This window comes from Rhinoraja longicauda, chromosome 1 (genome assembly GCF_053455715.1).
Source record: "Rhinoraja longicauda isolate Sanriku21f chromosome 1, sRhiLon1.1, whole genome shotgun sequence".
Classification (NCBI taxonomy): Eukaryota; Metazoa; Chordata; class Chondrichthyes; order Rajiformes; family Arhynchobatidae; genus Rhinoraja; species Rhinoraja longicauda.
In genome coordinates this window covers 15,465,600-15,491,627 of record NC_135953.1, presented here as the reverse complement: position 1 = coordinate 15,491,627, position 26,028 = coordinate 15,465,600, and the positions used below count along the sequence as shown (strand labels likewise).

At 48.7% G+C, this 26,028-nt stretch overlaps 1 protein-coding gene across 1 annotated transcript in view; it reads left to right on the top strand.

The window, feature by feature from the left end:
* Nucleotides 1-20,065, top strand: part of lzts3a (leucine zipper, putative tumor suppressor family member 3a) — a 71,630-nt gene extending 51,565 nt beyond the window's left edge. The window contains 3 exon segments of the mRNA XM_078408938.1: nucleotides 9,558-10,394; nucleotides 18,986-19,359; nucleotides 19,361-20,065. Of these exon segments, the coding sequence (XP_078265064.1) occupies nucleotides 9,558-10,394; nucleotides 18,986-19,359; nucleotides 19,361-19,748 (1,599 nt within the window). The 3' untranslated portion in view covers nucleotides 19,749-20,065.
* The last annotated feature ends 5,963 nt before the right edge of the window (nucleotides 20,066-26,028 follow it).

The window sequence follows — 26,028 nt, the reverse complement described above, 5'->3', positions numbered from 1 at the left end:
CACTGTGTATTGTGACACATTCCTCCCGTGACCACCATTAAAATTTTCTGTCGGTTCGGACCAGATGGGGTAGCCTTCGTTGCCCTCGCGCATCGATGAGCCTTGGGCGCCCAACACCCTGTCTGTCGCCGGTTTGTGGTTTGTCCCTCCTTGGACCACTGTCGGTAGGTACTCACCCCTGCTGACCGGGAGCAACCCACAAGCCTTGCCGTTTCAGAGATGCTCTGACCCAGTCGTCTGGCCATAACAATTTGGCCCTTGTCAAAGTCGCTCAGGTCTTTACTCCTGCCCATTTCTCCTGCATCCAACACATCAACGTCAAGAACTGACTGTTCACTTGCTGCCTAATATATACCACCCCTTGACAGGTGCCATTGTAACAAGATAATCAAAGTTATTCACCTCGCCCTTCAGTGGTCATAATGTTTTGGCTGATCGGTGTATAGCACAAAAACAGGCCTTCCAGCCCACAATGTATAGAAACTTATAAAATTCTTAAGGGATTGGAACCAGGGGTCACAGTTTAAGAATAAGGGGTAGGCCATTTAGGACTGAGATGACCGCTGGGACATTTTGTTGTGTAAAAGTTACGATATTAAAATGTTGCTGGCGTTTATGTGAGGGCAGGAGCTTGTCAAGAAAGCTTGGTCCACATCCACCATTAATGGTTCTTTATTGTCACGTATGCACTTCACAGTTACATTGTTTTTGCACAGTCGCCATATCTTGGCACCGTTTACAAATTGAAAAAGTCCAAAGTCCACGCTCGACACGCTCGATGTACTGCAGTGGCTGCCAAACCAGGTGAGCCCCAGGCTGCTTGAGAGCGATTCTGAAGCATGGATTGAATCATCATTATGGCACAGCAGTAGAGTTGCTGCCTTACAGCACTTGCAGCACCGGAGACCCGGCTTCGATCCTGACTACGGGCGCTGTCTGTACGGAGTTTGTACGTTCTCCCCATGACCCGTGTGGGTTTTTTTCCGAGATATTCGGTTTCCTCCCACACAATAGACACTAGATAATAGGTGCAGGAGGAGGCCATTCGGCCCTTCGAGCCAGCACCGCCATTCAATGTGATCGTGGCTGATCATTCTCAATCAGTACCCCCGTTCCTGCCTTCTCCCCATACCCCCTGACTCCGCTATCCTTAAGAGCTCTATCTAGCTCTCTCTTGAATGCATTCAGAGAATGCACACTCCAAAGACGTACAGGTCTGTAGGTTAATTGGCTTGGTAAAGTTTTAAAAAGTTGCTCCTAGTGTTAATGTGCAGGGATCGCTGGTCGGTGCGGACCCGATTGGGCCGAAGGGCCTGTTTCCGCACTTTACCTCCAAACTAAACTAATCTGGAAAGTTTATGCTCAAAGTTCCAACTTTCCGAGATAAGTATTGAGGAAACTCTGGACAGCAAAGTCATCGCCAGGTTATAGAATCACAGGAGATCCTTCAGGGAGGGAAGAGTAATTCCAAGGAGTGTGTTGGGAGATAGTTGGCAATGAGCCATTGGCTCATCTCTGCACACTGTCAACTGTATCAACTCATCTCTGCACACTGTCAACTGCTTCCCAAAAGCAAAAACCCATCTTTCTTTCCTTTCGCTGAGACGAGGAGTATTAATCAGTCGGAGCGTTTGGCAGTGGAAGTGGAGCCAGTCAGAATGCATCAGATCAGCTGCAGGGTTGGGGTTACTAGGCGCCAGAACCGAGACACGTTCGCCCATTGTTTGTCGCTTCCTGACCCTCGGGCAGAACATTTTGATGGAGCAGCTGGTTTCTCGTGTCCTGGAGTCCAAGTTCTCAGTGTCGAAGAGTCACACAGCTTGGAAACAGGCCCTTCGGCTCAACCTGCCCACGTTGACCGATAATGTCCCATCTACACTTGTCCCACCTGCCTGCGTTTGGCCCATATCCCTCTAAACCTGTCTCATCCAGTGCTCTTCACAAGGAATGGTGTGAAATTGGCAGAAGCCCCTGCAAATGCATTAAAAATAACACAAGGTAGACGCATTTTGCCTGCTTACGTTAATTAACCAGCTAGATTATTTTGTATAAGAAAATAACTGCAGATGCTGGTACAAATCCGCCAACATTTCAGTCATTTACAACACCCCACCACTGGCCGCATCTTCCCATCCCCTCCCCTTTCTGCGTTCTGCAGAGACCGTTCCCTCCGTAACTCCCTGGTCCACTCGTCCCTTCCTACCCAAACCACCCCATTCCCGGGCACTTTCCCCAACAACCGCAGGAGATGCAACACCTGTCCCTTTACCTTCCCCCTCGACTCCATCCAAGGACCCAAACAGTCTTTCCAGGTGAGGCAGAGGTTCACCTGCACCTCCTCCAACCTCATCTATTGTATCCGCTGCTCTAGATGTCAACTTCTCTACATCGGCGAAACCAAACGCAGGCTCGGCGATCGTTTCGCTCAACACCTTCGCTCAGTCCGCCTTAACCAACCTGATCTCCCAGTGGCTCAGCACTTCAACTACCCCTCCCACTCCCAGTCTGACCTTTCTGTCATGGGCCTCCTCCAGTGCCATAGTGAGGCCCACCGGAAATTGGAGGAACAGCACCTCATATTTCGCTTGGGCAGCTTGCAGCCCAACAGAATGAACATTGACCTCCAACTTTAGATAGTTCCTCTGTCCCTCTCTTCCCCTCCCCCTTCCCAGTTCTCCCACTGTCTTCCTGTCTCCACCTATATCCTTCCTTTGTCCCACCCCCATGACATAAGTCTGAAGAAGGGTCTCGACCCGAAACGTCACCCATTCCTTCTCTCCTGAGATGCTGCCTGACCTGTTGAGTTACTCCAGCATTTTGTGAATAAATAGCTCGATTATTTATATTCCCGGCCTGGTTACATTGTGGACTTAGTTTAGGTTTAAGTTTATTCCCTGCTGAGGGAATTCCTAATGCACACGTGGGTTAAGATGTCTGTTCCCCAAGCTGTTATTGCTTATAAATTGTTTATTGTTTAGAGTAGGGTTCTACCCTATATATAAGAAAATAACTGCAGATGCTGGTACAAATTGATTTATTCACAAAATGCTGGAGTAACTCAGCAGGTCAGGCAGCATCTCGGGAGAGAAGGAATGGGTGACGTTTCGGGTCGAGACCCTTCTTCAGACTGATGTCGGGGGTGGGACAAAGGAAGGATATAGGTGGAGACAGGAAGATAGAGGGAGATCTGGGAAGGAGGAGGGGGAGGGACAGAGGAGCTATCTGAAGTTCTCTCCTGAGATGCTGCCTGACCTGCTGAGTTACTCCAGCATTTTGTGAATAGGGTTCTACCCTACCCTGACTACACTTCTACCCTTTCCTGACTGCACTCACCATGGATGGAGGGAGGGGTTACTGCTGTCCAAGGGCAGACAGCCCAGTTTACACCAAGATCCCATAGAAAAAAAACCCTCGTGGGTTTCCACCAGGTGCTCTGGTTTCCTCTCACGATCCAAAGACAGGTGGGATTGTATATTAATTGACTTCTGAAAAATGCCCCTCGTGTGTAGTAAGATAACTAGTGTGAGCAGGTGACCGCTGGTGGGTACGGACTCAGTGGGCAGAAGGACCTGTTTCCATGCTGCATCTCTAAACTAAACTAAACTAAAATACATTTAGTAAAAGCTCATCACTCTCTCCCAATGAATCTTCCGTTGACATTTTCTTCAAGCTACATTTTGGTTGATTTGTGCCATGTCCAACGGGATCCCACCACTAGCCACATTTTTCCATCTCCGCCCCTTTCCGCCTTCTGCAGAGACCGTTCCCTCCGCAACTCCCTGGTTAACTCATCCCTTCCCACCCCTTCCCCAGGTACCTTCCCCTACAACCGCAGGAGATGCAACACCTGTCGCTATACCCCCTCCCTCGACTCTGTCTGGGGACCACAACAGTCCTTAGGCAAGTTAGGCAGAGGTTCACTTGCACCTCCTCCAACCTCATCTACTGTATCCGTTGTTCAAGATGTGGACTCGTATACATCGGCGAGACCAAACGCAGACTGGGTGATCGTTTCACAGAACACCTTCGCTCAGCCCGCCTGGACCTACCTGATCTCCCGGTTGCTGGACACTTTAATTCTCCTTCCCATTCCTACACAGACCTTTCTGTCCTCGGTCTCCTCCATTGTCAGAGTGAGGTTAAACGCAAATTGGAGGAACAGCATCTCATATTTTGCTTGGGCACCTTACAGCCCAGTGGTATGAATATTGATTTTTCTCACTTCAGGTAGCCCCAGCATTCCCTCTCTCTCTATCCCTCCCCCACCCAAGTCACACTAGCTTCTCATTTTCACCCCACAATCAGCTAACAATGGCCTGTTTCCTTTATCATCGTTACTTTTTTGCATATCTTTCATTCATTGTTCTTTATCTCTCCACATCACCGTTTATATCTCTCGTTTCCCTTATCCCTAACCAGCCTGAAGAAGGGTCTCGACCTGAAACGTCACCCATTCCTTCTATCCAGAGATGCTGCCTGCCCTGCTGAGTTACTCCAGCTTTTTGTGTCTATCTCAGGTTTGTAGGTTAATTGGCTTGGGTTTGTATACCTGGTATAAGTGTAAAATTGACCCTAGTGTGGGTAGGCTTGTGTTAATGTGTGGGGACCGCTGGTGGGTGCGGACTCGGTGGGCTGGTGGTCTCGTTTCCGCGCTGTATCTCCAAACAAAACTAAATCCACTCATGGGTTAGAAAATAAATCTTCCAGCAGTCTCATCTCATGCTGGGCTTTTCTAATCACACAGTTTCAAGCTGCACTCCTGTGTGCTGTGATAAAATTCCTGAGGCCATAACAACTTCGTTGCAGCTCAATGTATAAGAACTCTCTGTCATTGCAGTTTAAGTCAGAGGGTGGTGAAGGTGTGGAATTCTCTGCCTCAGAAGGCAGTGGAGGCCAGTTCGTTGGATGCTTTCAAGAGAGAGCTGGATAGAGCTCTTAAGGATAGCGGAGTGAGGGGGTATGGGGAGAAGGCAGGAACGGGGTACTGATTGAGAGTGATCAGCCATGATCGCATTGAATGGTGGTGCTGGCTCGAAGGGCTGAATGGCCTACTCCTGCACCTATTGTCTATTGTCTATTGTCTAAATCCATCCTCAGCCCGACACAGACTGACAGACCTAGATTTACTGTATATTCAGGGCTGTTCTGAGGTGCCAGCTGATGTCTGCTTTTGATGTTGGAATGACAGGCTGACGTACTTGTCCGAGCAGCTGTTTCCCCTTCCAATTATTTATTTAAATACTTTGTAGAAAGCAGGTAATTTTTCCTGTACGTTCTGGGTCCAGTAGCAGCATAAAATCACTGAGATAGCTGCCATCTTTCAGATGAGGTCTTGAGTCTCTCTCTCTCTCTCTCTCTCTCCCTCTCCCTCTCCCTCTCTCTCCCTCTCCCCCGTCTCCCCCGTCTCCCCCTCTCCCCCTCTCTCTCCCTCTCTCCCCCTCTCCCTCTCTCACCCTCTCCCTCTCTCCCCCTCCCTCTCTCCATCTCCCTTTCCCTCTCTCTCTCTCCCCTCTCTCTCCCTCTTTCTCCCTCTTTCTCTCTCCCCCCCCCCTCCCTCTCCCTCCCTGTCTCTCCCCCCCTCTCTCCCGCTCTCTTCCTCCCCCCCCCCATCCCCCTCTCCCACACCACTGTTCAGAAGAAGAATAGAGCTCTTAAGGATAGCGGAGTCAGGGGGTATGGGGAGAAGGCAGGAACGGGGTACTGATTGAGAATGATCAGCCATAATCACATTGAATGGCGGTGCTGGCTCGAAGGGCCGAATGGCCTCCTCCTGCACCTATTGTCTATTGTCTATTGAATGGGATGACCTGGGATGGGATGTTCTGGCCCCATCTACATCCCTCCGTCAAACAATACCCTGGGCGTTATCTCGTTGCTGCCTATTGCACTCATGAGGGTGGCACAGTGGTAGAGCTGCAAGAGCTGGGTTTCACCCCATCTCTGCACCCCTACCCAAGATAAAATGGGCCGGCTACGTGATGCTGCTAGTAGTACTGCTGCCTCACAGCGCCAGAGGCCCGTGATCCTGACCACGGGTGCTGTCAGCGCGGAGTTTGTACGTTCTCCCAGTGACCGCGTTTCTCCGGTTTCATAGAAACATAGAAAATAGGTACAGGAGGAGGCCATTTGCCCCTTCGAGCCAGCACCACCATTCATTGTGATCATGGCTGATCAACCACAATCAGTAACCCGTGCCTGCCTTCTCCCCATACCCCTTGATTTCACTAGCCCCGATAGCTCTATCTAACTCTCTTTTAAAATTCATCAAGTGAATTGGCCTCCACTGCCTTCTGTGGCAGAGAATTCCACAAATTCACAACTCTGGGTGAAAGAGTTTTTTCTCACCTCAGTTTTAAATGGCCTCCTCTTTATTCTTAGACTGTGGCCAACATTGGGAACATTTTTCCTGCATCTAGCTTGTCCAGTCCTTTCATAATTTTATACGTCTCCATAAGATCCCCTCTCATCCTTCTAAACTCCAGTGAATACAAGCCCAGTCTTTCCAATCTTTCCTCATATGACAGTCCTGCCATCCCGGGGATTAACCTCGTGAACCTACGCTGCACTGCCTCAATAGCAAGGACGTCCTTCCTCAAATTAGGAGACCAAAACTGCACACAATATTCCAGATGTGGTCTCACCAGGGCCCTATACAACTGCAGAAGGACTTCTTTACTCCTACACTCAAATCCTCTCATTATAAAACTCCTACTCTCAAATCCATTATGTAGTCCGATGCTCAAATCCTCTCGTTATCTCGTTTCCTCACACATTACAAAGACGTGCAGGTTTGTAGGTACATTGGCTTCTGTAAATTGCCCTGGCTGTAGGATGTGAAACTGGGATAACATGTTCACTGGATGAATTTTAAAAGAGAGTTAGATGGAGCTCTCGGGGCTAGTGGAATCAAGGGATATGAGGAGAAGGCAGGCATGGGTCACATAACATGTGATCGATGGTTGGCCCGGACTCGGTTGGCCGAAGGGCCTATTTCCACGCTGTATTTCTAAACTAATAATTTGCAACACTGAGGCAGGGGCTGCACTGTGGAAGTATTTCACTGCTTCAAAAATATTCGGGGATTACTTGAACGAATGGAAGGTGTTAAATCAATGCAAGTTCTTTTACTCTTTTGCTATCCCATTTTCCCATCCGCTCCCTCCACACTAAGCTGCCAATTAACCTTAGTTCCAAATAGAGTCTGTCCAGAAAATGGAGCAATGCAGAATGCCAAGAGTTGGGTCTCACCTTGTCTCTGCATCCCTACTTAAGAAAAGGTGGGGTGGCTAAGTGCCGCTGCTGGTGGTGCTGCTGCCTCACAGCGCCAGAGACCCGGGTTCCATCTACGTGTGGAGTTTGCACGTTCTTAACATGACCAGGTGGGTATCCTCCGGGTGCTCCAGGTTCCTCAAACAACCCAAAGACATGTGGTTTTGTAGATCAATTGGTATCTATAAATCTGGTCGGCATGGACTTGGTGGGCCGAAGGGCCTGAATCCACACTGTTTTAATTTTTACAAAACTTTAGAGATACAGTGCAGAAACAGGCCCTTCGACCCAGCAAGTCCGTACCGACCAGCGATCCCCGCACATTAACACCATCATACACACACTAGGGACAATTCTACATTCATACCAAGCCAATTAACCTACAAACCTGTATATCTTTGGAGGAAACCGAAGATCTCGGAGAAAACCAACGCAGGTCACGGGGAGAACGTGCAAACTCCATGCAGACAGCGCCCGTAGTCGGGATCGAACCCGGGTCTCTGACGCTGTAAGGCAGCAGCTCTACCGTTGCAGTCATGTTGAAAGACTGGAGCGACTAGGCTTGTATACACTGGAATTTAGAAGGATGAGAGGAGATCTTATCGAAACGTATAAGATTATTAAGGGGTTGGACACGTTAGAGGCAGGAAACATGTTCCCAATGTTGGGGGAGTCCAGAACCAGGGGCCACAGTTTAAGAATAAGAGGTAGGCCATTTAGAACGGAGATGAGGAAAAACATTTTCAGTCAGAGAGTTGTGAATCTGTGGAATTCTCTGCCTCAGAAGGCAGTGGAGGCCAATTCTCTGAATGCATTCAAGAGAGACCTTGATAGGGCTCTTAAGGATAGCGGAGTCAGGGGGTATGGGGAGAAGGCAGGAACGGGGTACTGATTGAGAATGATCAGCCATGATCACATTGAATGACGGTGCTGGCTCAAAGGGCCGAATGGCCTCCTCCTGCACCTATGGTCTATTGTCTATTGTCTATTGTCTACCACCATGCCGCCCTGTATCCTGAAACAAAACTAAATATGTGAAGGGGAGACCACCTGCACGATGACCACTAGGTTGGAACATGGTGGCACTGGCGGGCAGTGAACTTCTGCCTACCCTGGCTGAGATTGCTCGTCAGGCCATGAGACCGCACCAGCCATCAATACGCAGTCTGAACTAAACCCTAGTGGTAGATACAAGGAACTGCAGATGCTGGTTTAGTTTTAAAAAGACACAAAGTGCTGGAGTAACTCAGCAGGCCTGACAACTTCTCTGGAGGACATGGATAGGCAATATTTCAGGCCAGGACCTTTTTAAGTGTGAAGTCTAAAGAAGGGTCCCGACCCAAAACATGGTCCATCCATGTTCTCCAGAAATGCTGCCTGACCTGCAGCATCTACAGCATTTTGTGTGTTTTTAAAAAATCCCAGTGGTATTGTGATTTAGGGGATCCAGCCCACTTATAAAGTAAGTCTGAAGAAGCTCCGAAGATGGGGTTCCGACCCTAAACGTCCCCTATTCCTTTTCTCCAGCGATGCTGCCTGACCCGCTTAGTTACTCCAGCACTTTGTGTCTATCTTCAGTATAAACCAGCACCTGTAGTTCCTTTCTACACATGGTGGCACAGCGGTAGAGTTGCTGCCCCACAGCGCCAGAGACACGGGTTCGATCCTGACTACGGGCGCCGTCTGTACAGAATTTGTACGTTCTCCCCGTGACCTGCGTGGGTTTTCTCCGAGATCTCTGGTTTCCTCCCACACTCCAAAGGCGTACAGGTTTGTAGGTTAATTGGCTTGGCATAATTGTAAATTGTCCCGAGAGTGTGTAGGATAGTGCTAGCGTGTGGGGATGACTGGTCAGCGTGGACTTGGTGGGCCGAAGGGCCTATTTCTGCGCTGGATCTCTAAACTAAACTAAACTAAACTAAACGTAGGGGCGGCACGGTGGCGCAGCGGTAGAGTTGCTGCCTTACAGCGAATGCAGCGCCGGAGGCTCAGGTTCGATCCTGACTAGTGGCGCCGTCTGTACGGAGTTTGTACGTTCTCCCCTTGACCTGCGTGGGTTTTCTCCGAGATCTTCGGTTTCCTCCCACACTCCAAAGACGTACAGGTATGTAGGTTAATTGACTGGGTAAAAATGTAAAAATCGTCCCTAGTGTGTGTAGGATAGTGTTAATGTGCGGGGATCGCTGGTCGGCGCGGACTCGGTGGGCCGAAGGGCCTGTTTCCGCGCTGTATCTCTAAATCTAAACAAAAACACTTTTAAAGTAATATGTTTTATTTTCCACCCGCAGACCGGCGAGTCGTTGATTAGACCCTCAGCCTTCAAGCCTGTTGTTCCCAAAAACTTTCACTCCATGCAGAACCTCTGTCCACCACAAAGCAATGGGATCGTGGACAGCAGGAAAAGCCTTAATGCTCACCACAATAACAGCAGCAGCCCCGCCGGAGCGAGAGTGGGGATTGACAAGGCCGGCCACAGCAGGACTATGGACCACAGTGGCGGCATGTCGGACTCTGGCCGCAACTCGCTGACCAGCCTTCCCACCTACAGCTCGGGATACAACCAGCACGTCGGGCCCATGAGCGCGTCCACCAGCCACATCAACCGCCTGGGCACGTCTTACGGGGAGAGGGGCGCGCTGGCCTACAACGGCATCTCCACCTCGGACAGCGGCCGCTCGTCCAGCAAAAGCGTGTCCTCCTTCAACAAGCTGAACCACGTGCACGAGGGCCTGGCCTACCACTCGCCCTCCCACGAGGACATCGTCCAGGACCTGGAGGACAGGCTGTGGGAGAAGGAGCAGGAGGTGATCCAGATGCGGAGGAGCCTGGATAAGAGCGAGGCGGCCATCGTGCAGGTGTTCGAGGAGAAGCAGAAGATGTGGGAGCGGGAGATGGAGGAGCTGAAGCAGAGCTACGCCAACAAGCTGCAGCAGGTGTCGAAGAAGGCGCAGCGAGCTCAGCAGGCCCTGCAGCTCCAGATCTACAAGCTGCAGCAGGAGAAGAAGAAGCTACAGGAAGATGTCGGCAAACTGCTGCAACAACGGGAGGAGCTGGAGAGAAAATGCCTGACTTTCAAAAAGGAGCAATGTGAACTTCTACCCAGGCTGGAGGAGACCAAATGGGAGGTGAGGATTGATTATCAGTCACCTTAAGGGGCTGGACAGGCTAGATGCAGGAAGATTGTTCCCGATGTTGGGGAAGTCCAGAACAAGGGGTCACAGTTTAAGGATAAGGGGGAAGTCTTTTAGGACCGAGATGAGAACGTTTTTTTCACACAGAGAGTGGTGAATCTGTGGAATTCTCTGCCACAGAAGGTAGTTGAGGCCAGTTCATTGGCTATATTTAAGAGGGAGTTAGATGTGGCCCTTGTGGCTAAAGGGATCAGGGGGTATGGAGAGAAGGCAGGTACAGGATACTGAGTTGGATGATCAGCCATGATCATATTGAATGGCGGTGCAGGCTCGAAGGGCCGAATGGCCTACTCCTGCACCTACTTTCTATGTTTCTATGGGCATCAATGTTTCTTTATGATGTAGGAGGAGGCCATTTTGGTCCATCAAGCCTATGCAATCGAATAGTGAAAGGCCTGGTTAGAGTGGATGTGGAGAGGATGTTTCCACTAGTGGGGGAGTCTAGCGCCAGAGGTCATAGCCTCAGAATTAAAAGACGTTCCTTTACGAAGGAGATGAGGAGGAATTTCTATAGTCAGAGGGTGGTGAATCTGTGGAATTCATTGCCACAGAAGGCTGTGGAGGCCATCAATGGATATTTTTACGGCAGAGCCAGATAGATTCTAGATTAGTTCGGGTGTCAGGAGTTGTGGGGAGAAGGCGGGAGAATGTGGTTGAGAGGGGAAGATAGGATCAGCCATGATTGAACGGCGGAATAGACTTGATGGGCCAAGTAGCCTAATTCTGCTCCCATTGCTTACGATCAATCCCATTCCCCACTAATGTTCTCTGTCACCTGTTCTCCCCACATTCTGGACTTTGACTTGAGACTTTGACTTTGACTTGGAACTGCTGCACTGCCATTTATTACATTGTCCACAGTGACTATATTTACATGTTCCGTCCTGCTGCAAGTAGGAATTTAAATGTTACGTTTCGGGACATATGGCAATAAAACACTCTTGACCCCTTTGACTGGGAGCAGTAAAGTGGGTTCTAACAGGTCTCTGCTCTCCCACTCCAGTCATGGAACCACGACAACATGGGGCGAGGGAGTTCGACCCATTGCTGGCTTCTTGTGCAGCAATCATAGAGTCATAGAGTGATACAGTGTGGAACCAGGCCCTTCAGCCCAACTTGCCCACACCATGTCCCAGCTACACTAGTCCCACCTGCCTGCGCTTGGTCCGTATCCCTCGAAACGTGTCCTATCCATGTACCTGTCTAACTGTTTCTTAAACGTCGGGATAGTCCCAGCCTCAACAAACCTCAACTGGCAGCTTGTTCCACACACCCACCACCCTCTGTATGAAAAAGTTACCCCTCAGAATCCTATTAAATCTTTCCCCCTTCACCTTGAACCTATGTCCTCTGGTCCTCGATTCCCCTACTCTGGGCAAGAGACTCTGTGCATCTACCCGATCTATTCCTCTCATGATTTTATATACAATCATCCCTGAATCCACCATGCAACTCTCCCCCTGCAACCCGGCAAATTATTTTCCCTCCGATGCCCTTCCGATTGCCTTCATCAAAACTGCTGCGTGATCCCAGCAGTCATGCAGGCAGAGGTTTGTGAGTTTGGTGAGGTGGCACTGAAGAAGCTTTGGGCTCTTTATTGGAGGTCAAATTGAACCTGATGCCTGTTCTAGTTTAAGGTCATGTACCTGTCCAAATAACTTTTAAATGTTGTTATGGAACCCGCCTCAACTACCTCCTCTGGCAGCTTGTTCCGTACACCCACCGCACTCCATGTGAACGCTTCAGACAATAGACAATAGACAATAGGTGCAGGAGTAGGCCATTCGGCCCTTCGAGCCAGCACCGCCATTCAATGTGATCATGACTGATCATTCTCAATCAGTACCCCGTTCCTGCCTTCTCCCCATACCCCCTGACTCCGCTATCCTTAAGACCTCTATCTAGCTCTCTCTTGAATGCATTCAGAGAATTGGCCTCCATTGCCTTCTGAGGCAGCGAATTCCACAGATTTACAACTCTCTGACTGAAAAGGTTTCCCCTTATCTCAGTTCTAAATGGTCTACCTCTTATTCTTAAACTGTGGCCCCTGGTTCTGGACTCCCCCAACATTGGGAACATGTTTCCTGCCTCTAACGTGTCCAACCCCTTAATAATCTTATATGTTTCGATAAGATCCCCTCTCATCCTTCTAAATTCCAGTGTATATAAGCCTAGTCGCTCCAGTCTTTCAACATACGACAGTCCCGCCATTCCGGGAATTAACCTAGTGAACCTATGCTGCACGCCCTCAATAGCAAGAATATCCTTCCTCAAATTTGGAGACCAAAACTGCACACAGTACTCCAGGTGCGGTCTCACTAGGGCCCTGTACAACTGCAGAAGGACCTCTTTGCCCACAGCACTTTGCCAAATGGGGTCGTTTTTGCCAAATCACACCCCTGTACACGGCTCTCCAAGCTGCAGTGCTTACCCGGGAAGTTAGCAATATGCCCATCCAATTTGTCAACTGTGACACCTGCCCTCAATTTCACGGTGGTACTTAACCTGCAACTGCAGTGAGCTTTGGATATTGTTAGCGTATTAAGAGCAGTGGTTTTGTGAAACTTGTGGATTTCTGAGAGTTCTAGGGAGAAGAGCAGAGTGAGAACAGGGAGACTGCACGTACTACAGGCTGCAACTGATGGCGAGTTTATTTGTTTAATAATAATAATAATAATTCATTTATTTTATATAGCGCCTTATCAGGTGCTCAAAGCGCTTTACAAAAACAATCAACATAAAAACAAACAGACAAACTATCCTAACGGAAAAGCGGCGAATAAACAGCGCCAGCGTCCTCTCACGTCAGGGTCCAGCAGTAGACAACAAAAAGCACAGGACACACAGATACAATTTTTACACAAACAGCCATCACAGTGATTGCTCTAGGCATACCCTCACTGTGATGGAAGGCAAAGTCTTATCTCCTCCTCATTCTTCTCCCGTGGTGCCACGAGGTGATCGAGGCTCCCAACTTTTTGAAGCCCCCACCGGGCGATGGAAAGTCCCAGGGCCGAGCCGAGCAGGCCGATGAAGGTCCTGAGCCCCCACCGGGCGATGGAAAGTCCCAGGGCCGAGCCGAGCAGGCCGATGAAAGTCCTGAGCCCCCACCGGGCGATGGAAAGTGCTGCGGCCGAGCTACGCAGGGCGATGAAGGGCCTGCGAGCGGGTCGATCGTACCTCGCGCTTCGGGCTTTTACGTTAGACTTTTACGTTAGAGATACAACAGGCTGTTCAGCCCGTCGAGTCCGTGCCGGCCAGCGATTATCCCGTACACCAGCACTATCCTACACACTCGGGGGGATTTACAATTTTACCAAAGCCAATTACTCTATAAACCTGTATGTCTTTGGAGTGTGGGAGGAAATTGGAGCAACTCGAGAAAACCCACACGGTCACAGGGAGAACGTACAAACTCAATACAGGCAGCACCCGTAGTCAGGATCGAACCTGGCGGTGCTGGCTCGAAGGGCCGAATGGCCTACACCTGCACCTATTGTCTATTGTCAAACGTGACAGGTTATCCACCTAGCGACTCCCGATATACGGAGTGTAAGGAAATCCAGCGGTCCAGAGGGGGTTTACAACAATGATCCTGGGAACGATTGGTTTATCCTGTGAGGAGCGTTTGATGGCTCTGGGCCCGTACCCGCTGGAGTTCAGAAGGATGTGTAGGGGATCTCATTGAAACTTACCGATTAATGAAAGGCCTGGATAAAGTGGTTGTCGAAAGGATGTTTCCAGTAATGGGAAAGTCTAGGACGAGAGGGCACAGCCTCAGAATAAAAGGACGTACCTTTAGAACGGTGATGAGGAGGAGTTTGTTCAGCCAGTGGGTGGTGAATCTGTGGAGGCCAAGTCATTGGGTATTTTTAAAGCGGAGATTGTCAGGTTCTTCATTAGTTAGGGTGTCAAAGGTTACGGGGAGAAGGCAGGAGAATGGAGGTGAGAGGGGAAAAATAGATCAGCCATGATCGAATGGTGGGGCAGGCTCGATGGACCGAATGGCCTAATTCTACTCTTATGGTCTTCAGGACCTGTTGGGCTATAGGGCATCGACCTCTGAGGTTATCCACCTGCCAACTCCAGATACCTGGAGTAAAGAAAATCAATGCTACACTGTCTTAGCTCGAGCATGAAGGAAGATAATTGAAAAAGGTATCGGAGGAAATGGACCCAGAAATCAATACCATGAAAGAGGAGCAATGGGAAGACTATAGGAAAAATAGTTCACAAACAACATTTTTGTACTGGATTGCAGTTTAGTAATTTAAGATCCAAAATTGATGGATTTTTACTAACAAGTGTGTTTAGAATGGTTGCAGGCTTTGCGTGTAGGTGTGGCACGGTGGCGCAGTGGTAGAGTTGCTGTCTTACAGCGCTGGAGACTCAGGTTCGATCCTGACTATGGGTGCTGTCTGTACGGAGTTTGTACGTTCTTCCCGTGACCCTGTGGGTTTTCCCCGGGTGCTCAGGTTTCCTCCCACATTACAAAGACGTACAGCTTTGTAGGTTAATTGGCTTTGGTAAAGGTTGTAAATTGTCCCTGGTGTGTGGGATAGTGTTAGTGTGCAGGGAGATCGCTGGTCGGCACTGACAAGGTGGGCGAAGGGCCTGTTTTCACGCTGTATCTCTAAACTAAACTAAAGGAACGTACAAACAGATTCCTGGGGCTGAATGGCCTCTGTTGTTGCATTCCCGTGTTAATGGGTAAGTGCTAGTAAACATTTGGTGGAGCAGAGGTGACTTGGGAACGGTTCAGGTTCTCACGAAACTAAACTAAACTAAACTTGAGAATCAAAGGAAATAGGTTTTAGCTGAGGTGGGGGAAAGATTTAATATGAACCTGAGGGGAAACCTTTTCACACAAAGGGTGGTTGGTGAATGGAGCGAGCTGCAGGAGGAGGTAGTTGAGACTGGGACCATTACAACGTTTAAGAAACATTTAGGACAGGTTTAGAGAGATACATGGGCCAAATGCAGACGGTTGGGACTAGCGTAGATGGAACATAATGGCTGGTGTGGGCAAGTTGGTCCAAAGGGCCTGTTTCCATGGTGTAAACTCTATAAAATAAACTAGGTGTCATAGGTATAATCCAGGCTGTCACTACTCCCAGAGAATGAAGGTGCCAGATGCCATGCACTTTGTTCCATTTATTCACATTAACAGGAGTACTTCTATATAATGCTTCTCAGATTAACTTCATAATGAACCATTAACATGCTGACATCATTTCCTTCTCAGTCAGAGGTGTAAAAATAATGTTAATTTTCTGGCAAGTTATTTAATGTTTGTTTTCATTGGTAAGCCATAGAATCTTACAGCATTAAAGGAGGCCATTGAGAGCTCTTTAATTAATCCTCCCCACCTCGCCCACTCCTTCTCTGCAGCTCCACACGATTTCCCTTTCCAAGTGTTTACTCACTTCCCTTTCATAATTACGCTTCATTCTGCTTCCAATGGCTTCTCAAACAAAGCGTTTTAATTCACCATACCTCATTCACACATTACAGACCTTGACCCAAAATGTCCTCTACACCTAGGGTTGCCAACTGTCCCGTATTAACCGGGACATATCGTATTTTGGGCTAAATTGATTTGTCCCGTACGGGACCGCCCTTGTCCCGTATTAGGACCAGACGGCGCTGTAGGCCCGGACACTGTAGGCCCGGACACTGTAGGCCCGGACACTGTAGGCCCGGGCGCTAGGCTCGAACACTGTAGCCCGGGGGCCGCTGGAGTCCCGGACAGTGTAGGCCCGGGCGCTGCCTAACGGATGTTGTATAGCAACCCACCTCCCGGCCCGGGCGGCCGCTATTGGTGGAGCGGGAGCACGTGGCCGCTGGCCAGGTGAGGTCACGTGGGGCGCTGGGCATCACCTTGTCCCTTATTTGGGAGTGAGGAAGTTGGCAACCATAACTACACCCTATGTCTCCAAAATGCTGCTTGACCCAGTGAGTTCTTCCAGTTGTTCAATTTAGTTTAGAGATACAGAGCGGTATCAGGCCCTTCAGCCCAACGAGTCTGTGCCGATCAGTGATCCCTGTACAACAGCACTATCCTACGAGGCTAGGGACAATTTACATTTCTTACCGAAGTGAATGAACCACAAACCAATATGTCTTTGGAATGTGGGAGGAAACCGGAGCTCCCGGAGAAAACCCATGCAGTCAGAGGGAGAACGTACAAACTCCATACAAACAGCACCTGTGTTCAGGATCGAACCTGGATCTCTGGCGCTGTGAGGCAGCAACTCTACTGCTCAATAGTCAATAGTCGTTTATTTGTCACATACACATAAATGTGTAGTGAAATGAAACATTACCCGCAGTTTAACAATAAGACCATAAGAATAATCAATAAAAATGCAATAACACATACAATCATAAACTAACACCAAACAAAAGAAACATCCATCACAGTGAGTCTCCTCCAGTCCCCTCCTCACTGTGATGGAAGGCCAGAATGCCTTTTTCTCTTCCCCTGCCGTCTTCTCCCGCGGTCAGGCTGTTGAAGTTGCCCCATCGGGGCGTTCGGGGCTCCCGACATTGAAGCCCCTGCCGGGCTGAGAAAATCCCGCGGCCTATTTCAGGCCGCGCCGGACGGTGAAAGGTCCGCGGCGGGCCGACCCAAGCCCCGCGATTCGGGGCGGGCGAAGACGCTGTCGCTGCCGCTGCCGGAGCTCCCGATGTCAGCCCCCATCCAGGGGCCTGCGGGCTTCCGACGTCCAGGCGGCCCGCGGCGGAGCCTCCCAGTTCCTCTCTACCCAATTCCTTGCCCCTTATCTATCTGCTCATCGCCTACCCCTCCCCATTCCCGACTCCCACATTTTTCTTCCCTTCCCCCCATTCCTTCTACCCGCCCTCCCCTTGCTTGCTTCTACATTTCACTCCCCATCTTTCTTTCTTGTCAGATTCCACCATGTGCACCCTTTTGTGATCTCTGTACCACCTCCATCCTTGGTTATTATCTTCACCATTCTCCCGCATCGGACTCATTCTGCAAAATCAACCCCTCCTTACCTGGACCCGCCTATCACTTGCCAGCTCTTTATAGTTTAGTTTAGAAACAGGCCCTTCGGCCCACTGAGTCCGCACCGACCAGCGATCCCCGCACATCAACACACACACTAGGGACAGTTTTCACTTATTCCAAGCCAATGAACCTACAAGCCTGTACGTCTTTGGAGTGTGGGAGGAAATCGAAGATCTGGGAGAAAACCCACGCGGTCACGGGGAGAACGTACAAACTCCGTACAGACAGCACCCGGAGTCAGGATCGAACCCGGGTCTCTGGCGTTGCAAGCGCTGTAAGGCAGCAACTCTACCGCTGTGCCACCGTGACGCCCTAAGTTTAGTTTAGTTTAGTTTAGTTTAGGGATACAACGTAGAAGAGGCCTCCGGTAACAGAAAGAGATGTTAGACAGGCGCTGAAATCTTTTGTTGAAGAGGTTGGGTTTTCAGAACATCTCGTCACAGGGTAGGGAAGTGGATAATGTTAAAGAAAACATTTGTTGTAGCTGAAGGCAGTGTTAGGAGCAGTCGCGCAGCGGAAACTGTGGATGTGATCTGGAAGCTACAAATGGAAGAGTGGCAGAGTCAAAGATTCACTCAGCAGGGAAACGAGCCCTTTGAAAAAGACACACCGACCATCAACTACCCATTGATACCAATCCCATTACATTCTCACCACACTCATAGAACATAGTGCAGAGCAGCACAAGAACAGGCCCCATGGCCCCCAATGTGCATACAGTGCACAATTTCAGTACATATTACAATTAAACACTTTTGACTCTTGAGATTGTCCTATAGTTGGAGTACAGGGCTGGTAGTTTTACAATGGGGGCATTGGTCGGTGTAAAGGGGTGTGTGTTTTACAGTGGGGACATTGGTTGGAGGACAAGGCTGGGTCTTTTACAGTGGGGACATTGGTTGGAGTACAAGGGTGGTAGTTTTAGAAGGATGAGAGGAGATCTTATCGAAACGTATAAGATTATTAAGGGGTTGGACACGTTAGAGGCAGGAAACATGTTCCCAATGTTGGGGGAGTCCAGAACAAGGGGCCACAGTTTAAGAATAAGGGGTAGGCCATTTAGAACTGAGATGAGGAAAAACTTTTTCAGTCAAAGAGTTGTGAATCTGTGGAATTCTCTGCCTCAGAAGGCAGTGGAGGCCAATTCTCTGAATGCATTCAAGAGAGAGCTAGATAGAGCTCTTAAGGATAGCGGAGTCAGGGGGTATGGGGAGAAGGCGGGAACGGGGTACTGATTGAGAATGATCAGCCATGATCACATTGAATGGCGGTGCTGGCTCGAAGGGCCGAATGGCCTCCTCCTGCACCTATTGTCTATTTTACAATGGGGCCATTGGTTGGAGGACAAGGCTGGGTCTTTTACAATGGGGCCATTGGTTGGAGGACAAGGCTAGTTCTTTTACAATGGGGATATTTGCTGGACCATTACTCACCCTCTCTCTCTCTCTCTCTCTCTCTCTCTCTCTCTCTCTCTCTCTCTCGGCCCCAGGTGTGTCAGAAGGCTGGCGAGATCTCCCTAATGAAGCAGCAGATGAAGGATTCTCAAGCCGACGTGGCTCAGAAGCTGAACGAGATGGTGGCGTTAAGGACTCAGCTGAAGGAGGTGACCTCGTCACTGCGGGCCAAGGAAGAGCAGGTCCTGGCACTGAAGGACTCCTTCAGTGCCAAGGGCGTCGAGCTGGAGGTGTGCGAGAACGAGCTGCAGAGGAAGGCCAGCGAGGCCCAGCTGCTGAGGGAGAAGCTGGGCCAGAACGAAGCGGAGATCTCGGGGCTGAAGCAGGCACTGGCCCTGGCCGGGCAGCAGGCCGGGGGGTGCGGCAAGGAGGCGGCGACGCCGGAGGGGGAGGGGGAGGAGGGGGAGGGGGGGGGAGGGGGAGGAGCACCAGCAGCAGCGGGACGGGCTGGCCTGCGAGAGCGACGAGGCCAAGATGCAGCGGCAGAGCGAGGACGCGGCGAGGGCGCTGAAGAAGCAGGTGGAGCGCCTGCAGGGGGAGCTGCGGCTGGAGAGGCAGCAGCACGAGCAGCAGCTCTCCCACTTCGAGGAGGAGAGGCAGACCTGGCAGGAGGAGAAGGAGAAAGTCATCAAGTACCAGAAACAGCTGCAGCTGAACTATGTGGAAATGTACCAGAAAAACCAGGAGCTGGAGAGCAAAGTTGACGAGATAAACTCAAAGGGCAGCTCCCCCACCGCCGAGGACATCAAGCAATGGACACCTTCCCGCCTGGAACGCATCGAATCCACCGAGATATAACACCTGCAGAGGACTGAGATGAGACGAGGAAAAACGTTTTCAGTCAGAGAGTTGTGAATCTGTGGAATTCTCTGCCTCAGAAGGCAGTGGAGGCCAATTATCATATCACATCATATCATATATATATACAGCCGGAAACAGGCCTTTTCGGCCCACCAAGTCCGTGCCGCCCAGCGATCCCCGTACATTAACACTATCCTACACCCACTCGGGACAATTTTTACATTTACCCAGCCAATTAACCTACATACCTGTACGTCTTTGGAGTGTGGAGGAAACCGAATTCTCTGAATGCATTCAAGAGAGAGCTGGATAGAGCTCTTAAGGATAGCGGAGTCAGGGGGTATGGGGAGAAGGCAGGAACGGGGTACTGATTGAGAATGATCAGCCATGATCACATTGAATGGTGGTGCTGGCTCGAAGGGCCGAATGGCCTCCTCCTGCAGTCTGTTGACTGTGACACGAATGTGCGAATGGGATCGTGGCTTACATGGCTTCTCTAAAGCTCCTCGCCTGTTCAATTCATCTGTGTGGGGATGGTGCTTTACACCAGAGATGGACACAAAATGCTGGAGTAAGAAGGAAGGATCTCCACCCAAAACATCACCCATTCCTTCTCTCCAGAGATGCTGCGTTTCCCGCTGAGTTACTCCACCATTTTGTGTCTATCTTCGGTGTTCAATTCATCTCCTCCTTTTTATGTAGCACCACGTCAAATATGGTCTGGTTTTCAAATGTGTTTGCACGGCACGAAATCTGATCCTTTTCCTTTTAAAATTGAATGAGGAAAAAATGACCCCCCCCCCCCCCTTCTACCACCCCTCTCCCATCCCAAATGTGAGATGGAATCTTCACACCCTGTTCCCGTTCCTCCAGCAGCAAGACTTGCAGAGAGGCGAGAAGGGCAAATGTTTCGGGGAGTGAGGTAAGGAGGGTAACGTTTCAGGGGGAGCTGAAGAAAGGTCCCGACCCAAAACGTCACCTATCCATGTTCTCCACAGATGCCGCCTGACCCGCTGGGCTACTCCGGCACTTTGTGTCCTCTTGCAGAGAGGGGTTGGGTGAGCTGTTTCCCAGTGCGTGCAGTGTACTCGATGCCAGGCGCTGTACTCCCAGCCAAATCATAGGCACAGAGACCACTGCCATTCGGCCCTTCGAGCCAGCACCGCCATTCAATATGATCGTGGCTGATCATCCAAAATCAGTACCCCGTTCCTGCTTTCTCCCCATATCCCTTGATTCCGTTAACCCCAAGAGCTAAATCTAACTCTCTCTTGAAAACTTCCAGTGAATCGGCCTCCACTGCCTTCTGTGGCAGAGAATTCCACAGATTCACAACTCTCAGGGTGAAGAAGAGTCTCCATACTTCCCTACCACAAACCTTCCCACTTGCTCTTTCCATACCCTCCTCCTGCACTTCCTTTTCTTTTGACGTTATATATACAGCGCGTAAACAGGCCCTTCAGCCCACCAAGTCCACGCCAACCAACCATCGCCCCATACACTACTAGCACTATCCCACTCACTAGGGACAATTTACGGAAGCCAATTAACCTACAAACCTGTTCATCTTTAGAATGTGGGAGAAAACCGGAGCACCCGGAGAAAACTCACGGGGAGAACATACAAACTTCGTGCAGACAGCGCCCGTAGTCGGGATTGAACCCGGATCGCTGGCACTGCAAGGCAGCAACTCTACCGATGTGCCACTGTGTCCTTTCCTCTTTGCAGTCACTAAAATGCATATAAACATAGCACAAAAAGTAAGGAAATTTGTGTTTGGTAGATTATTTCTTTGTTGTAACAATGCTTCTTGGCAATAAATCTTATACCGTTGGAAAGCCTGTTTATTTCCCTTTTAAATGGTGCCACATTTGTAAGGAACATGCATTTGTGGGATGAGCAGCAGCGCTGAGTATATGGGTTGCGCCCATGAAAAATTTGCCAAATCTTCTCTGCCAATGCCAAACAGCTTATTCTGCTGTTGCTATTGACTCTTGTTTTGAGCTTCTGGTACCCCCAGGTGCTGACAAGAATGGGATGCCATCCCACAACAGTGTGTGACCAGGCTGGTGACCAGCATGAGGAGGAGGTGCCAGGCTGTTATGGCTGTGTATGGTTCTTCCACACGCTACTGTGGCTCCTGTTTATTAAATGAATAAATTGTTAAATTGTCAATATGTCTTGTTTCTTCAGACTTCAATCATCCAATCCACCAAACAACACCGAACAAGAGTCAATGGCAGAATAAGCTGTTTGGCATTGGCAGAGATTTGGCAAATTTTTCATGGGCGCAACCCATATACTCAGCTCTGCTGCTCATCCCACAAATGCATGTTCCTTACAAATGTGGCACCATTTAAAAGGGAAATAAACAGGCTTTCCAATGGTATAAGATTTATTGCCAAGAAGCATTGTTACAACAAAGAAATAATCTACCAAACACAAATTTCCTTACTTTTTGTGCTATGTTTATAATCTAACAGCTTCCAGTGCTGATGAAGGGCCATCAAAGTGAAAAATTAACTCGGTTTCCCTCTTCACAGATGCTGCTTGGCTTGCTGAACAGTTCCAGCATTCCCTGTTGAAATTATGTTTAGTTACCTTGAAGCGTCCCTCCCACCCTTTTGGTCCAGTAGCCCCTCATGTAAAGCCTGAGTGCAATATTGCTCCATATCTCTATATTGTCCTCACACCCTCCTTGACAACCCCTCTCCCCCACCCCGCACCTCCTCCCGGTTCCTGCCACCTTTTTAACCGTGTCTTTTACTGACGGATAAAACCTTAAATGGATAGATTTATCAGTTTGGAGCTTGCAGTTCTGAAAACGAGAACAAATTATTTTTAAAAAAAGCTCTCTTCGACCTTGCTTAACATAATCAGTCCACCTTATTGAAGCCAGCCCTGGTTTAATTGGAGGGTGGAACAAGTTTTAGGGGCTCAAGATCAGAGACAGAAAGGAACAAGTTAATTGTCAGGGAAATCTTCCATCGTGACCACTTTCTCTGTGAATCACTGGAATACCTTAACTATCTGTAGCAACCTTCAGTTTATGTAAGAATGACAGAGACATCACATATCAAGATACAAGGAATAATCCTGCAAATAATTTATATATTCATTGGTATTCCTTCATCTCCTTTGTTTCTCCAAAGACATGTAATTGGATCTTGAACCCTGCTGCAGTGAACGTTCATTCCAACATCTTTGGAAACATGTTATAGAGTCACAGCCTGGAAACAGGCCCTTCAGCCCACTTTGCCCACGCCAACCAACATGCCCCATCTACACTAGTCCCACTTGCCCGCGCTTGGCCCATAACCCGCTAAACTTATCCTATCCACCTGTCCAAATTTCTCCAAAAGTTATGATAGTACCTGCCTCAACTACCTCCTCCAGCAGCTCGTTCGAGACACCCTCCACCCTCTGTGTAAAAAAAAGTTGCCCCTCAGGTTCCCCCTTACCTTAAACTTATGTCCTCTGCTTCTCAATTTCCCTGCTCTGGGCAAGAGACTCTGGTCCACCCGATCCATTCCTCTCATGACTTTGAACACCTCTGTAAGATCACCCCTCATCCTCCTGCCTAGCACACACAAACCTCTACCTATAGCTCAGGCCCTCGAGCCCTGGCAACATCCTCGTAAATCTGTGCACCCTTTTCCAGCTTGACAACATCTCTCCTATCACATGGTAACCATATTGTACAAGTTTCTTTGCTGAATAAACAAGCCTTGTCATCCTTGCCCAAATCCAATCTCTACCCTTGAGATTTGAACACCATTTTCATTGGGAAAACTTCGATCCCTTTCATAATCTTGAGGAGCCACCTCCAAATGTCTTTCCAGCGAAAATATGCCCAACCCTTATTAAATCCTGACATGTGACGTGAGTAAAGGTCATGACAATAATTTTTATTGGACTGGCCCACATTTGTTGTGGACAACTCTAGTTAGGACAAGATAGCATCATACACTGTAAAAGAGAGCCGACTAGTAATATCATTCACTTATTGCTGTGGCCAATGCTCATTCCATTTTACATATTGCTTTCCACACCTGCACAGCAAAATAGTGTCTATCATTATTTGTTCTTTACCATTGTTTCTTTCACACTAGAAGTAAATGCACTCAAAGAACTGATGCAAATGGCATGTCTGATTGCTTGCTAAGCAAGAAGGGAATGCAACTGATGTTTCAAGGACCCAAGCAATGGGTGATGCCCTTTAGTGGCAAATGGACTCCACTCCACTATTTCAGAGTGTGGAAACCCAAATGGAGTCATTTTGCAGACAAATAGGATTCCTCAAACCTGGTTGCCTTGGCAATTTTGTCCGATTCTTCCCCTTTACTGACCTCAAGAATCTATGGTGATAAAGGAGGATTGATACGCTGTGTGTATGATTAAGAAAAACCCTGTTATTATTAAATGAAGATTAATAAGATTCAAACAACACATGGGGGAGGGGGGGCATTTGGCCCTTTGTGCCCCTGCCTGTACTGAAGAGGTGACAGGGAAGGAATAAATGAAGAAATGGATAGTAGTTCAATAAGTCACATCCTCATCAATATTACTGTACTGACCGGGGGAAAAGATTGTCGCTTCTATTTCTGTCAATTTGAGAGGAGATTTTCCCCCCCCATATCAGCCTTCAGAGAATTACTGGTAATCTACTTGTAACAACACCAGTTGAAAGAGGAATTATCCATTAATTTGTTCGTTGGTAAATGTTGGGTAGAACGTGTATAGTTCTATGTAAATATGTGTGCCCGTGCTGTGCGTAAAGGTAGACATTATTCTTCCTAAGATTACAGTTTCTAAAGATTTTGTGTACAATTAGACAATGCAATTGACTATTTCCTCCCTTGCATCTCCCTTATCGTGCTGTTTAATTGTTCATTTTATGCGTCGCCAAATTCCGGAGGTCTTTTAACTTCCACAACATTGTGCAATTGAAAATGCATTAAATATACAAGCAGTGCTTGCAACCAATTTGCAAATGCGTGACCAGAAATTAATTTGGAGCTTCATGTTTTCTCAGCAGTTGTTTCATTTGATTGAACCTTGACCAAACCTGCTGGAGGTTGGTGGTGGGGGAGGGGGGGAAATACAATTTAAGTTGTACTGACACATCAGGAATGGTCATGGACACCCTGGTGCACAGACTGAATCCCCAGGCAGATTGTGCCGAAGTGGTATTTCAAAAAACAGTTATCCAGCAGGTTACATCTCGGCACATGGATAGCTAAGGAAAGGAGGGATCATGGACACGGAATGCTGGAGTAATTCAGCGGGTCTCGTTGGCTCATCGTCACCTTCCCCTCAGTCATCAGTTAACCATCGTACATTTCCCTGATCAGCATCTGCTTTGATCTGTCCTTCTCACACCTGACATGCTCTTTGTACCCTTCCATATCTCTAGCTTTCCTCTCTCCTGACTCTCAGTCTGAAGAAGGGTCTCTACCCAAAACGCCACCCATTCCTTCTCTCCAGAGATGCTGCCTGTCCCGCTGAGTTACTCTAGCCTTTTGTGTCTATCTTCGGCATAAACCAGCATCTGAGGTTCCTTCCTACATAAATCCAGTCAATATTCTGTGCCCAGCTATACTTCTTCATTGCCTCAAAATGTTGACAATTGGTCTTTTAATAAGCTGAGCACAAGGAAAGACATAGACTGCGTTGGCAGCAGTAAGCACATTTCTATTTGCTTCAGGCACCCCCTCTGTTATTCAGCACCTGGAAATACCTTTAGCGCTTTAGTTTATACCAAAGTTTCTTTAGTTGTGTCGTGTACTACATTAGATTTTTTTTTTAAACATTCAAATTATATCCCACCCTTTGGTGCATTCTGTTCAACAATTAGGAACCCAAGCATCTTGTTCACTGGTGTCCATACCACAAGGTATCTTTACCAACTTGATCCAGCAAGGTTGCCGTTGACAGAGAATTAGTTACACGTGGGCAGGACTATCTTGCCGTATTTATTATGATACAAATAATAAATGCCAGTATAACTGATGCCAGTATAAGCCGGAGACTACTGACCCAGGGGACCTTCCTCTTGGCTACCTCCAAGGTTGGCACTGGGTACAACCCAGCCTATGGCCAAGCCAGTGCTGGGTGGACATATACCTTCTCTCGGTGAAGTGTGGTTGTACCAATCACTTGTACACCACTCCCAAGGAACTAATTGAAATATAGCAATAAACACAGGGCATTTGGTGAAAGCACTTTTTCAATGGCAGACAATGTCTACTTTTACAGTAAATCCTCAGCGTAAATA